At 45.4% G+C, this 15,086-nt stretch overlaps 1 protein-coding gene across 1 annotated transcript in view; it reads left to right on the top strand.

Moving 5' to 3' along the window:
• The window catches only part of GOLM1 (golgi membrane protein 1), a 54,074-nt gene that overhangs the window by 21,082 nt on the left and 17,906 nt on the right, over positions 1 to 15,086 (top strand). The window contains exons 4-5 of the mRNA XM_012787261.3: positions 10,284 to 10,338; positions 14,502 to 14,604. Of these exons, the coding sequence (XP_012642715.1) occupies positions 10,284 to 10,338; positions 14,502 to 14,604 (158 nt within the window). The remainder of the gene's footprint in view (positions 1 to 10,283; positions 10,339 to 14,501; positions 14,605 to 15,086) is intronic.

Here is a 15,086-nt window from a genome sequence, read left to right on the forward strand (position 1 = left end):
CGCCAGGTTGCTCCTCTTGCTCAGGAACGTGGGGCGCAAGGGGGCTCTGCGGGGCGCAAGGGGGCTCTGCGGGGCGCTGCCTGCAGTGTGTGGCGTGGAAATACTGTACGTACCTTTTGAGTGCTTTCCTCTTGTGCACAGCTGGTTTGTGGAGCCGGGAGAGCTTGAGGTGTCTGGCTCTTGGGTTCTTGTGTGTCATTCAGGTCTGGGACAGGGCTGCTTCTCCCAAGTTCAGTAGCATTTGTTGATGTAAGTGACTTTTCCTGAAAGATTCTTTCTGCCTCTTGAAAAGGAAATGACTAACATTAAGAAGGCTGGTCATTGGTCTTCCTTTAGAGTTTCAAAGTGCTTTTGCACACATGAACACATTACATTTCTCATTTGATCTCTTCAGGAGATAGTTATTTCCTTTTCCAAATTTCTTTTTTAAAGTTTTATTTATTTAGTTTTTTAGACACAGGGTCTCTGTCACTCAGAATGGAGTGCAGTGGTACAGTCATAGCTCATAGCTCACTCTTGGGCTCAGATGGTCCTCCCACCTCAGCCTCCCAGTCCTTGGACAGCAGGCACCACCATCCCTGGCTCTACTGTTGTTTCTACAGACAGAGAGGAAGAGACTGAGAGCTTGTGGAAATGGCCCCGGACCCGAGAGTGGGCGGCATGGGGACAATCCTGGGCTTTGGGGTCGTCCCACCAGCTCCACTGACTGCGTCCTCAGATGTCCAGACACAGTTCTCAGAGGGTCCTAGTTAGTGTCTTTTCTCTTGGCCAGCTTTTCTTGTCACCTGAGAATGTGATGGTTTTCTCCTGGAGGGTTGGTTTCCTTGGAGAACCAGAGTGGACTTGTGCGGATAAAAGTCCTGTCTTTGATTTTTATCACCTTTTATCTCTGTGATTGAGGAATCCAGGGTTCTAGAGCAGGTTTTCTGTTTTTATTCCCACTGATTTTCTGTGGCCGGTTCTGTCCATCTGCTCAGTATGTGTTCTGCCAGGCACTGGCTAGTGCCCAGTGGTGGGCAGGCCGTGTGCGTTGTCCATGCATTCGTTTCCCATTAAGTGCTGGAGAAAGACAAGTAGGTGGGCGTGTTGGGGTCAGTGAGAAACCACCCAGCTATTTCAAGCAGGAAGGATTTAATACAGGGCAGTTGGCACCTATAGGCTTGAGGGAAGGAGGGGTAGGCGGTGACGTAGGGTGGCTCGGGGCACCTCACTCCAGCTCTGTTCCGTGCCTCTGCCCCCTGAGGCTGTTCAGCATTCAGGTCTCTGGTAGGTGCATCTGATTGGACTCAAAATCCCAAATACTCTTCCAGACATTGGCCTAGGCAAAGAATCTATGATGAAGACCCCAAAGGCAGTCATAGCAGCAACAAAAATAAATAAATGAGACCTGATCAAATTAAAAAGCTTTTACACAGCCAAAGAAACTGTCAAGAGAGCAAACAGACAACCTGCAGAATGGGAGAAAATTTTCGTAAGCTACACATCTGATAAAGGGCTGATAACTAGATCTATTTAGAACTCAGAAAAATCAGCAAGGAAAAATCAAACAACCCTATCAAAAAGTGGGCAAATGACATGAACAGAAACTTTCCAAAAGAAGACAATGATGGCCAACAAACATGAAGAAAAAACTCAACATCTCTAATCATCAGGGAAATGCAAATCAAAACCATAATGAGATATCACTTATCTCCAGTGAGAATGGCCTTTATTAACAAGTCCCAAAACAATATGTGGATGCAGAGAGATAGGAACACTCCTACACTGCTGGTGGGACTGCAAACTAGTTCAACCTCTGTGGAAAGCAATATGGGGATACCTTAAAGTGATACAAGTACATCTATCATTTGATCCAGCAATCCCATTACTGGGCATCTACCCAAAAGAACAAAAGACGCTATAAAAAAGACACCTGCAAGCGAATGTTTATAGCAGCACAAATCACAATTGCAGAAATGTGGAAACAACCCAAGTGTCCATCAGTATATATGAGTGGATTAATAAAATGTGGTATATGTATACCGTGGAGTACTATTTGGCTGTAAGAAACAATGGTGATATAGCACTTCTTGTATTTTCCTGGATAGAGCTGGAACCCATTCTACTAAGTATGGAAAAATAAGCACCACATGTACTCACCAGCAAATTGGTTTCACTGATCAACACCTGAGTGCACATATAGGAATAACATTTATGGGGCAGAAGAGGGGGGAGGAGGGGATGGGTATGTACATACATAATGAGTGTGACACGCACCATCTGAGTGATGGAGACGCTTGAAGCTCTGACTCCTGGTGGGAAGGGTGAGAAAGGCAATACACATAATCTAAACATTTTACCCCCATAATATGCTGAAATAAAAAAAAGAAAAAAAATCCCATTGGAAATAAGTATGGAAGATGGATTTTTGGCTTTCAAGACTTTGCTGTCCAGGAAGGCACATTAAAAGGTGTGCGGAGCCAACACGGAAGAGCTGAACTGTTGTGTCCCCCACCTGGCAGGCGGGTGAGGGCGTCCGAGTGCCCTGGGAGGAGCTGTCCTGATGGTGTCTAACCTGGAAGGGACAGGTGGGTGGGGAGCCACTGTAGCCGTGCCGGGCAGAGTGTGGCTTCAGGTGTCGAGTGAGAGGAGTGCTGGGGCCCTCCGTAAGTGGGAGTTTGGACTTGAGCTGGGGACTCGGGAGCCATCCCGGGGTGAGCTGAGTTGGCAGCATAAGCAGACGGCCAGGTGTTGAAAGGCAGGCCCCAGCCCAGTGGGGCAAGGAGGTGGTGCAGTCAGGTGGCTCTTGAAATATTTGGAGCGCAAAGCGATCTCATACCGCATATAGGCAGAAGAAGGACAAATTCTGTGAAGTGAGCAGATTTGCGAGGCAGCCAGGAGGAGGGGTGGCCAGGCCAGGCCTCAGTGACAGGAGGGCTGGGGGCAGGGGGGAGTCTGAATTGAGGCAGAGTGAAAGCAGGTTGATAAAATCTATTGAAAATCCTTTTCCCTGAAAAAAGAAAAAGTGTTTGTCTCAGAAGACTTTCAGTCTCACTGGGTTGTAAATTTTCTCGTTTGCCGAGTGGATTTGGCCTTCAAAGATGGCTTCACAATTACCTTCAAGTATTTCATCGTTTACCTCCCAGGTTAACAGAACGTTTGCAGGAGAAACAGCAAAGCAGGTGCCATCTGGGTAGACGTCCTTTGCCATAGGTGGAGCTGTGAGGGTGCCCGGCGCTAGTTCTCCATCCCCGTCCTCTCGGTCCTCTCCTCCCACTCGAGTGGGGGGCTGGGCTGCCCCGTAGGGCAGCTCACTGGGTTCTCGCCTGAGCGGGTGTTAGGGTGCGCCGTGGCCGGGTCCCTCGTGGAAAGCGGCGTCTCGCGGTGTGAGGTGCCTGTGGTGGCTCAGGCCGACCAGACGAGGCGTGCAAGTGCACAGTTCAGTGGCATTAAATACAGTCAGGTCGTTGTGCCACCATCATCAGTATCCAGAACTTTTTCTTCTTCCTAAAATGAAACTGCACCATTAAACACTAACTCCCCATTCCTCCTCCCAGCCCCGGCAGCCACCATGCTGGTTTCTGTCTATGAATGTCACCACTCTAGGGGCCTCATGTAAGTGGTATCATGTAATATTTATCCTTCTGTGTCTGGCTCTTCCACTCGGCATAGCGTTTTTAGTACATTTCTTACGTTGTTCTCTCCCACTCACACTCATGTTGACACACACATAGACAAACGCATACACACGCACACACTCTGTCTCTCTCCTGTGCCACTACCATTTGCTGGACCTTGATTGATTAATCCAAGTTGTAAATTCTTCTGCTTTCTAGAGTCCTGGGACTATTCCTCAGAGGGTTTTGTTTAACCCCCAGGAGTAGGTTCTTAACTTTGTTGTTTTTTTTTAGACAGAGTCTCGCTTTGTTGCCCAGGCTAGAGTGAGTGCCGTGGCATCAGCCTGGCTCACAGCAACCTCAAACTCCTGGGCTCAAGCAATCCTCCTGCCTCAGCCTCCCAAGTAGCTGGGACTACAGGCATATGCCACCATGCCCCGCTAATTTTTTCTATATATATTAGTTGGCCAATTAATTTCTTTCTATTTTTAGTAGAGACGGGGTCTCACTCTTGCTTAGGCTGGTTTCGAACTCCTGACCTCGAGCAATCCTCCCGCCTCGGCCTCCCAGAGTGCTAGGATTACAGGCATGAGCCACCTCGCACCCGGCCTTAACTTTGAATTTAAAGCATAGGCCGGAATTTTCCCTCCCTGAACACCATCTCTTTGGGTCGGGTCCGTAGCTTCACTGCGCTGCCGCCAAAGCTGTGCAGGATCTTCGGTTGTCGTCTGCGCCGCCCGTGTCTCTCCATCCCTCCCTCCGGCCTTCTGTGGAGAGGCCCTCCCTGACCGCTCCCCCCACGGGGTGAGCCTGGAGGGCAACAATGTGGGATCCTGGCTCCTGTCCTCCTCCTGTGTAGACGGGGCAGCAGAGGATCCTTTGTAGAGAAGAACAGACGTGCTCTAGCCTCCATGCTGGCACCCTGGGGACATTTGGAAAAGTGTGAGGTGGGGCTCGTCTTTTTTGGGGAGGGGGAGCATGCTGCTGGCATTCAGAATGGGTGAGGGGCAGGGACAACTATGCTGCCATGGAGGACAGCAGGAGAACAGGGCAGTCCCACCTGAGACGCCCGCAGTGCGCCCCTGTTGAAACTCAGCAGGCCAAGCCCTGGGTTGCAGTTGTGGACAGAGGGCCAGGGAAGTCAAGTGATGGATGTGTCTGCAGTCCAGGAGCGAATTAGTCCCAGACCCCAAAGCAGAATCCACACATCTCAAGTCTTTAGCATTTTCTTCAAGAAAATCTCTTCCATACCCCATCTTCTCTATGTTGTGCTCTTTCTTTTTCCTCCGCTTTTCCGGAAAACCCCTGCTTTTTCCCATTAATGAGCCTCAAAAGGCCTTTGTCAAAGCTAGTAATTGTTGATTAAGCTATACTGTGATAAGAAAACTGCTTAATTTAGGAGCGAAGTTACGAGTAAGAAATAGCACACAGTAAAGATCTGTACTTCTGAAAGTCCTTGAACCTACCCAGAATTCCTTCAGAAAACAAGTTTTTTTTTATCTCACCATCTTCTGATTTTCCTTTCTTTTCTTGTAAAGCCAGCCTTGAAGTTAAGGTTTTAAAAAAAATTGCTGCTTTCCAGATTTATTGTCAGCATGCCACGGTCTGTGTGCAGACTGATTGTGGAAAACTTTAAGCGCAGAAAAGCAGACAACGTGTGCAATATCAGGCGTCAGGGATTGTACCTCCTGCTGTTTTAATCCTAAGCATTTCAGCGTGTGTCTCTGGAACGTGGGCTCCTCCTCCTCTTTTGGCCATGATTTCATTGTCACACCGGAGAATCCAGTGATTCCCTTAATATCAAAAATACCAGTCAGTGTTCACCTTTTTGTGCGTATTTTCTTAATCACAAGAGTTAATTATGTTAGCTCCAGGGTTTTGCGGTTGGGACTAGTGTCCTCAGCACTTTGTGCTGCTGTTTCTGTGGGAACATGCATCCAGCCATCAGCATTTGGCCCGGGGGGCTGTGGGCGCCGAAGCATTTGGGAGCCGGTGCTTGTTCCATTGTTGGTGTGTGTGAACTCATAATCTTAGCAGGATGCCATGAATAAATAACTCACTCGCAGGTCCGCGCTACTGGGCCTCTCTCCCTCCCCGGCCTTCTCGTTCCTCAGGAGCTGTGCGCCCCTAGCTCCAAGCGGCTATTGAGCACTTAAAACATCCCAGTTGAGATGTGCCGAATAAATGTAATATGTGCTGGAGTGCAAAGATTTAGTGTGCGGGGGGAAAAAATAAACTATCTCACTAATAGTTTTTATGCGGATGACATCTTGAAATGATAATGAGGATATATTAGGATAATTAAATATTAATATTAATTTCATATTCTTTTTTAAATTGGGATTTCTTTTTTTAAATGACATGAAATTCACTATTTTAACTGTTAACAGTGTGTCATACAACTCAGTGGTTTTGGATGTGTTCACAGGGCTACGCAACTGTCACCACTACCTGATTCCAGGACCCCTGATTTTCATCACCCCAGAAAGACACATGTGCTTACTAGGCAGTTACTTCCCATCTCCCCTCCCTCCAGCCCCTGGCCACCGCTAATGTGCTTCCTGTCTCCGTAGACTTGCCTATTCTGGACAGAGCATGTCAGGGGAGTCATAAATACGTGGCCTTTTGTGTCTGGCTTCTTTCACTTAGTATAGTGGCGTCACGGCTCGTCCACATTGCAGCACGCGTCAGCACTTCATTCCTTACAGTGGCTGCGTGACGTTCCTTTGTGTGGATGGCCATATTTTGTTTGTTTATCGGTTGGTGGACATTTGGGTTGTTTCCACTTTTTGGCTGTTATGAACAATTCTGCGAACATTTGTGGACAGGTTTTTGTGTGGAGATACGTTTTTGTTTCTCTTGGTTTTATACCTAGGAGCGGGGTCACTGGGTCACGTGGTAACTTGAAGGACTGACAGACTTTTTCATAGGGGCTGCACCATTTTACGTGCTCGTAAGCTGTGTGTGAGGGTTCCAGTTTCTCTGTGTCTTTGTCAACACTTGTTACTTTCCTTTTTTTTAGATTATAGTCATACTGATGGGTGTGAAGTGGCATCTTCTCATTTTGATTTGCATTTCTCTAGCAACTGATGATGTCGAGCATATTTCATGTACTTATTTACCGTTTATGTGTCTTCATTGGAGAAATGTCTGTTTAAATCCCTTGCCCAACCTGTTTATTTTTACTTAATTGAATGTGGCTATGAGAAAATTTTAAATGTCCATATGTGACTGATATATTTCTATTGGATAAGACAATTTTGAAATTGGGAAGGAGTAAAAAGAAGACTTCACACTCTTCCCTTCACTCTTACACTAAGATTAACTTCTGCATTTTGAGGTTCATCTCCCTGAGGCATTAACAGGAATTTCAGTACAAAGAAGTTATCAAGGCACCTTACTTGCAGTGGCCTGACAAGGATTAAATAGGGTGAGGATCTCTTTAAGTAAGTCTGAAAGTTAAGGTGGACCCATATCCTCAAAGCAGGTGGATTATTTTAATGAGCCAAACAAACACTGAAGTAAAAGCTGCCTTCAGCTTCTTATGATATGATCAGCATTCTGCTTCCAAGTGAGCTTTTCAAATATTAGTATTTTAAGAATTAGTCATTATATCTTATTGAGCTTTTGAAATATGTTAGTTTATTATAGATTTGTTGCTTTGAAAATTTATTATGAAACGTTGAGCTTATTTTTCTAGAAATCTAAGAAATATTTTCGTTTTTTTCTTAACTTTTTTATTCTTATTTTATTATAATTAAATTTTTTTTCTAATTCCTTCTTTCACGACTATACTTACTGAGGACTAATGCAGAAATGGTTTGATCAAGTATACTTATTTCTCATAATACAGTGGTTATAATATATTTATACATGGGTGATTCACACTAACGCCTTTGAGTTTATTTTGCAGTTAAATTCTGGTGGCACTTACTGCTTTCTCGTTTACGGCTGAGTGTTCCCTGAGATAGTTCACAAGCCTCAGGAAGTGCAGCTCCGCCCCAGAGGAAACAAGCTGGTTTTTCCCATCTGTTGGTTGTTTTGAGTAGAATATATAATTCATTTGAATGCAGGGTTTTTTCTTACTTATAATATATTGAACCCAGAAAGAGGCTGGGAAGCATGTTCATAGTTTTCCTGAAAATGAGTCAGCAAGAAATTTTCTATAAATGTAAAGCTGTATATAAAAGATCTTGATGATATTTTATGATGCTTTTTCATTTTAAGTGGAGGCTGTATTTTTCCATGCATAAATAAGTAGGTGGGGGAAGATTAAGGAAATTATATTTTCCTTGGGAGAGTAAAGTCACATGGAGACAAATATTTCGGGACCCTCAGCTGCAAACTCTAATATGGACTTTTTGAGGAGGGGCTAAGGGGAATGGGTGGAAAAGAAACAAGTCAAATTGCCATAATTTTTATAGAAATGATTTACCAAAGGAGAAATTGGCTTTGAGGATAATCAGCATGTATTTATTTAAGTGTTCCCTTTTTTTTTCTGTTTTAGCACTGGTGTTGAGAGGGAAGGTGGTTTCAACATCTGGGTACAGTAGAAATTTAAGTGTATAGTTCAGTGATGTGAAGTATATTCACATTGTTAAGCAACAGAGCTCTAGAACTTTTTCATCTTGCAGCACTGAGACTTTCTACCCACTAAATGCCAATTCCCTCTCCCCCTCCCACAGCCCTGGGCAACCTCTTTCTATTTTCTGTTTCTGTGATTTTGATTACTTGAGGTACTTCACATGAGTGGAGTCATATACAGTATTTGTTTTTTTGTGACTGGCTTATTTTTTTCACTTAGCACAATGTCTTGGAGGTTAATCCATGTTGTAGTGTGTCAGAATCTCCTTTTTGAAGGCTGAATAATATTCCAATGTATGTGTATACCAGATTTTGCTTGTCTGTTTCTCCATCTATGGCCACTTGGGTTGCTTTTCCTTCTTGGCTGTCGTGAATAATGCTGTGGGGAACATTGAGGTGCAGATGTCTCTTGGGGATCCTGCTTTGAATTATTTTGGGTTTAAACCCAAAAGTGGGATTACATTTTCATATGGTAATCCTTTATTTTTTAAATTGGATGTTTGTAAGCTTTTTCCAAGAGTAGTGGGAGCTGGGAGCTGTGTAAATCTGATTCCACTGTGCAGGTCCCCCTTTCACTTCCTGTTTGCTACCTGTACCCCTGCCCTTGTAGAATATTTATAAATACTCCTCTGGATAATCTCTCCCTGAGAGATGAATTTTACGCATACTATCACTGTGACCTCTTATCGGTTGCCCCAGGACGTGTTCTGTATCCTCAGATCTCCCAAAACGAACACCAGGTTTGTGTGGGTAGTTGTCATCTCTTGGCACGCATCCCTGTGTTTGTAACACCTTACCCCGGAGAGCCGTTGCTTCCGCTCAGCCCCCTTTCTGTCCAGGCCTAAGAAAGAGTGAAGGCTGCACAGAAAGGCGCCAGAGGGAGCAGGGGGCAGAGGAGGGGGGGATAGTGTGGTTCTCATCATGTACCACTGGCCAGAAATGTATCTCCACGTCATGGCAGCACATCAAGGAGTGGAGTGTTTGCACACTGTGTTGATGGTGGCAGTAAGAAGTTTCACAGTGTGGCCCAGCACACATGTGCTGTGTGTGTTTGTGCACTAAACACTTCACCTGTGTGATGTACTCCAATGTCTTGTATTCTGTTCCCTTCTATTTTTAGGTTTTTGCTTGTTTTTGGCATTGGGTGCAGTCCCTTAAATTGGTGTCCTGCTCATGTTCGTAGCAATTCGGCAAGCAGTGCAAAGAACTTGCTGTCTGGAGCACGCCTGTCGGAGCTGGAGTTTGGCTTTTCCTATTAGTAGAGAAGTGACCTTGAGCAACTTAAGCAGTCTGTGCCTCGCTGTCCTGTCCCCTAAGATGGGGTGATAGACTCCTCCTTGCACCCTGTTGGGAAGAGAGAATGAGCAAGTAGAGGGGAAGTGCTTAGCAGAGCTCCTGCATAGGGAGGTTGCCCAGTGCACACGGGCCACTCACTGCACCCCAATGACGCTTGCTCATCCTGCTTTTCCCTTCTTTTTATTATTATTTTAAGTCTTGGCTGGCTTCTGCTCTCCTCTGCTGTTGACTTTCCCAGCTTGGTGTAACTGACTGTGTGCGAAACCTCGTCCCTAAGCTCACAGACCGTGGACAGAAGCACAGCCAGAAGGTCAAATGCATCAAGTGGCCTCGTTAGCAGAGGCTTCTTGGTGTATTCCTTTTCCTTTGTTGTTTTAGCCTGCCTGGCACTTGGAGTTCAGCCTCTGATTGAGGAGGTGTGTGCCCAGCGGGGTTGCCGAGCCAGCCCTGCAGGCGCCTGTGCGTGTGCTGCTGTCCCTGCCGGGCGAAGAAGCCAGGCCTGCTGGGGCCTTTCACGGAGGAGGGAGGAGCCGTGGCGTCCTTGGCCCGGGACAGAGGCGGGGATGCGTTTTCTCCTTCCTCAGGGTACAGGCTGGTGGTCAGAAAGCAAGTCTCTAAGCAAGTGTGTTCCTTTTCTGCTGAGGACATGGGATAGTCCAGCGGGACAGCTGCCTGCCCGCTCCTGCCCTGACGGCTGCCTTGGGTTGGGGGAAGGCCTGTTCCTTTCCCTCGTTTCCAACACATCTGTCTTGGTAAGGCCACACTGTTAGGTTGCCGGAGTTTATTTTGTGTTTATCTTCCTTACAGGCGGTTCTGGTGAATAACATCACCACGGGTGAGAGGCTCATCAGAGTCCTGCAGGGTAAGTGCCCGCCCCGCCTTGACACCAGGCTCCAGCCTGCCAGGAACAATCCGCCGTCTTTCTCGTCCTCCTCTGGGGCTACTGGCGGTTCTCCTACTATAATCTCGGGATGGGCAGTGTTACGAGTAATTGAGCAATCTTTATCCTTTTTGCTTAACTCGATCTCTTCAAAAGGCTTTCCCTTTTAAAAATATTGCTGATTAATACATTGTAAACTCTTATGTGCAGAAGAATCCAGGCTCTCATTTATGAAGGTTAAATATTGTATATGAAATATATGTGATTTGTTTTATATTGCATTCCATATATGTGTGTATATATATGGCTTTTTAATTGAGTCACCCTGAATTTAGATGTTCCTCATGAAACTTAAGAAAACTGTCCAGCCCCATTTAATTCCATTTCTTTGCTACTCTGACTCTGTTTGGCAGCTGGGATTTGTGGGGCAGAAGATGGGGCCATATCCTCCCTGTGGGGGCTCCCCTTCTGTGTGACTGGAGGGTCAGCTCAGCAGGGCCATGTGGCCTGAGAACATGGTGAAAGGAGCACTGGTCCTGGTAGGAGGTTCCTGTGAGCCCCCGGAGCCTGAGTTTCCACCTCTCTAAAATGGGAAGGAGCCATGGTGGCTGATGAGCAGTTGATGTGGCCAGTGGGACAGAAGAACTGAATTTTTAATTTTTGTTAAATTTTCAGTACTTTAAAATTGATACTCAGTTATTTGGAAACTTCAGTATGTTTGGGACAATGTGTGTATATCAGTCTACTTCTTAATTGTAAATTTTATGAAATCTGAATTCCAATCAAGCATCTCTAATGAAAATTTAACAACTGAATTGAAATGTGTTATAATGGTCAAATATACCCCACATTTCAAAGACTCAGTATGAAAAAAGAATTTAAAATATCTTTGAAGTGAGGTATCATAAGAATGGAAAAACAAGCACCACGTGTACTTCGCCATCAAATTGGTACTAACTGATCAACACGAAGGTGCTCACAGGGTAGTTAATACTCACCGGGTGCCGGTCGGGGGGAGGGGGTCGTGGGGGTGGGTAAACTCACAGCTAGTGGGTGCGGAGCACACTGTATAGGGGAAGGGCACACTTGTAGCTCTGGCTTGGGTAAGGCAAAGGCATTATATGTAACCAAAATGTTTGTACCCCATAATATTCTTAAATAAAAAAATATAAAAATAGGATTCTGCATAGAAAAAAATTCATAATTTTTACAATCAGTATATATTGACATATTTTGTATCTGTTGGGTTAAATATTATTTATTTTTTTATTTTTTATTTTAGTGTATTATGGGGGTACAAGTGTTAAGGTTACGTATATTGCCCATGCCCCTCCCCCCCTTGAGTCAGAGCTGCAAGCGTGTCCATCCCCCAAACGTTGCACCTCTTACTCGTTGTGTTTGTATATACCCATCCCCTCCTTCCCCCTCCCACTTGCCCAACACCTGATAAATGTCATTCCTATATGTCCACTGAGGTGATGATCAGTTAATACCAATTAGCTGGTGAGTATATGTGGTGCTTGTTTTTCCATTCTTGAGCTACTTCACTTAGTAGAATGGGTTCTAGCTCTATCCAGGAAAATACAGGCAGTGCTATATCACCATTGTTTCTTAAAGCTGAATAGTACTCCATGGTATACATATACATTTTATTAATCCACTCATGAATTGATGGACACTTGGGTTATTTACATTTTTAAAACGTGGTTACTAAGAAATTAAGAATTCTCTACATGGCTTGAATTATGGTTCTGTTAGATAGCACTAGTTTAGAATTCTAGTTCCAAATAAGGTTCTAAGAATATTAACAGGTCTCAAGAGGTTGCTTTGTCAAATTTGCTTTGGGGAAACAAAGAGATTACCTGACTGCAGGGGGCTTCTCAGTGCTTGTATCTGCTGCTGAGACTGGTCAGTCCCCAGGGAGGAATGTGGCCTGCAGCCTTTCCTATACTCCGTGTTTTCCACAGCTTTAATCATGTATATTTGACACACAGTAAACTATACACAAAGTGTACACTTGATGAACTTTTACATATGCATGCATGTCACATAGCGACCACCAAAGTCACACTGTGTAGTGAACATCTCAGCATCCCTTAAAGCTTGCCTGTGCCGCTTGATATTCTTCCCACCTCACCCTCAGACAGCCTCTGATCTGCTTTCTGTCCTTACAGATTAGTTTCCATTTTTAATAATTGTATATGCGGTCAGATCGTATATACCTTTTTTTGTCTGGCTGCTTTCACTCAGCATAATTTTTTTTCTTTTTCTTTTTTTTTTTTTAAGACAGAATCTTATTCTGTAGCCCCTGCTGGAGTGCAGTGACATTATCGTAGCTCACTGCAACCTCCAACTCACTGGAGCGCTCCAGTGATCCTGCTTTCTCAGGCTCCCGAGTAGCTGAGACTAGAGCTGTGTACCACTGCACACAGCTAATTTTTAAAAACATTTGATGTAGGCCGGGCGCAGTGGCTCATGCCTGTAATCCTAGCACTCCGGGAGGCCGAGGCAGGCGGATTGCTCGAGGTCAGGTGTTCGAAACCAGCCTGAGTAAGAGCAAGACTCCGTCTCTACTATAAATAGAAAGAAATTAATTGGCCAACTAATATATAGAGGAAAAAAAATTAGCCGGGCATGGTGGCACATGCCTGTAGTCCCAGCTACTCGGGAGGCTGAGGCAGGAGGATTGCTTGAGCCCAGGAGTTTGAGGTTGCTGTGAGCTAGGCTGACGCCACGGCACTCACTGTAGCCTGGGCAACAAAGTGAGACTCTGTCTCAAAAAAAACAAAAAAACATTTTATGTATGGGGTCTTGTTTTGTTGCCCAGGCTGGTCTTGAACTCCTGGCCTCAAGTGATCCTCCCACCTCAGCTTCCCAAAGTGTTGAGATTACAGCCATGAGCCACCACGATCATCCTAGCACAATTATTTTGATATTTATTCATGTTGTTATGGATATCAGTAGTTCATTTCTTTTTTTTTTTTTTTTTGCTGAGTGATATTCCATTGTCTCATACTTAATTGGATTGTAGAATCTTTTAAAGTCAGATTTATTGAAGTCTAATTTATATTACTATAGTGTTACCGTTCGTAGTGTACAGTCGCATAAGTCTGACCAGTACTCAGCCTCACAGACTGCTGAAGTTGGCACACCACACACACTTGTCACCCCAGGGTACCCCACTCCCCAGTGTTCTGTAGTCAGTCTTCCTCCCCACGTGGACCTCAGGCACCCATGGAGCAGTTCTCTGTCACTATAGCTTTGTCTTCTAGGGCATGTCATACAGATGCTTTTGAGACTGGTCCATGTTGCTGTGTGTATCAATAGTTCATAGAATCCTTCAGTTTTATTTAATTTTATCTCCAATCCCCCCACATGGAGTCTTGTAGGTCTAGCATGGTGAGGACAGACCTCAGGGCATGCTAACCTCTGTCCCAGCCTGTCTGCCACCGGCTGTGCCCTGGCCCTAGCTGCTGCTGTCTGCCAGCTCTGGTGTCACCTCTGTAGCTGCTGCTCCACCCGCCACAGCTTGGCCCTTTGGAAGCTGCTGCTCCTTCCAGTAGAGCTTCAGCGAGCTGAGTGGTCAGCGCAGTGTGGATGGGCTGATGCATTTCCCCAAACACAGCTGCTCATTCCCAGTAAGAGGGTTGGGTGATTAAATAACTACATGGCCTTGGAGAATAGCGTGGCTGTGAATAAATGACAGAAGGAGCACGCTGGCAGGTAGCCTGACCAAGGGCAGGGGTCCAGCAGGAGTGGCTGCTTATCGGCCCAAACTTTGGAATCAGTGTTTGACAGACAAGAGTCTGCTGGGGCTGAGGGACACAGTGGTATGTGTGACTGTTGGGGACAGCTCAGGGCTTGTGATACCTAAGAGAGAAAGAGGGAAATAGAAACTCCTAATGCAGTTAAAGGGTTGAAGGCCAAAAAGGAGATTTCAAAGAGATATTTAGAAAAAAATCGAGATGCAGATTCCTTTAGGATTGCTGGTCTTCCAAGGCTGGGGTATAGTGATTACTAGGGAAGGGCTGTGTTATTGTTGGCCTTTTCTCTGTCCCCTCCTTAGTCCCTTTGTGTCCCTGCCCTTTTTGTTGTGATGTGTGTGTGTGCCTTTGTCATATTTACTTGTCCTTCTCTTGCTTTAGACCAGTTAAAGACTCTGCAGAGGAATTATGGCAGGCTGCAGCAGGATGTCCTCCAGTTTCAGAAGAACCAGACCAACCTGGAGAGGAAGTTCTCCTACGACCTGTAAGTGTGTCTCAGAGCCAAGTGCATGCCTCTCTCTCGAGAGGCTCGTGAGTTGTGAGGCAAGGGCAGCAGACAGAGAAATAACCTCCACTGGCTCTTCCTGTGATAGAGTGTCCACCGTCTGGTCCACACAAGGCTCTGTGAGAAAGGAACAGTCTAAGATTCATGTCCTTTAGAAATTTTGCATTTTATTTTGTGTCAGCAGTGCTTCAGAAAGCCATGAGTAAGTGTTGGCTAGCAGGCTCATGATACAAAATAAATTAGAAAAGTACACACACACACACACACACGGCAGTTCTCAGCAGGAAATGAATTACTCAGCATACTGTAAAACATAAGGTAACCTAAAACTGTATAAAGCACAGGTGTACTGGTTAAAACAACAGCCTAAAGCAGGCATCCTCAAACTACGGCCCGCGGGCCACATGCGGGTGTTTTTGTCCATTTGTTCTTTTACTTGAAAATAAGATATGTGCAGTGTG

Source organism: Microcebus murinus, chromosome 12 (assembly GCF_040939455.1).
Source record: "Microcebus murinus isolate Inina chromosome 12, M.murinus_Inina_mat1.0, whole genome shotgun sequence".
Classification (NCBI taxonomy): Eukaryota; Metazoa; Chordata; class Mammalia; order Primates; family Cheirogaleidae; genus Microcebus; species Microcebus murinus.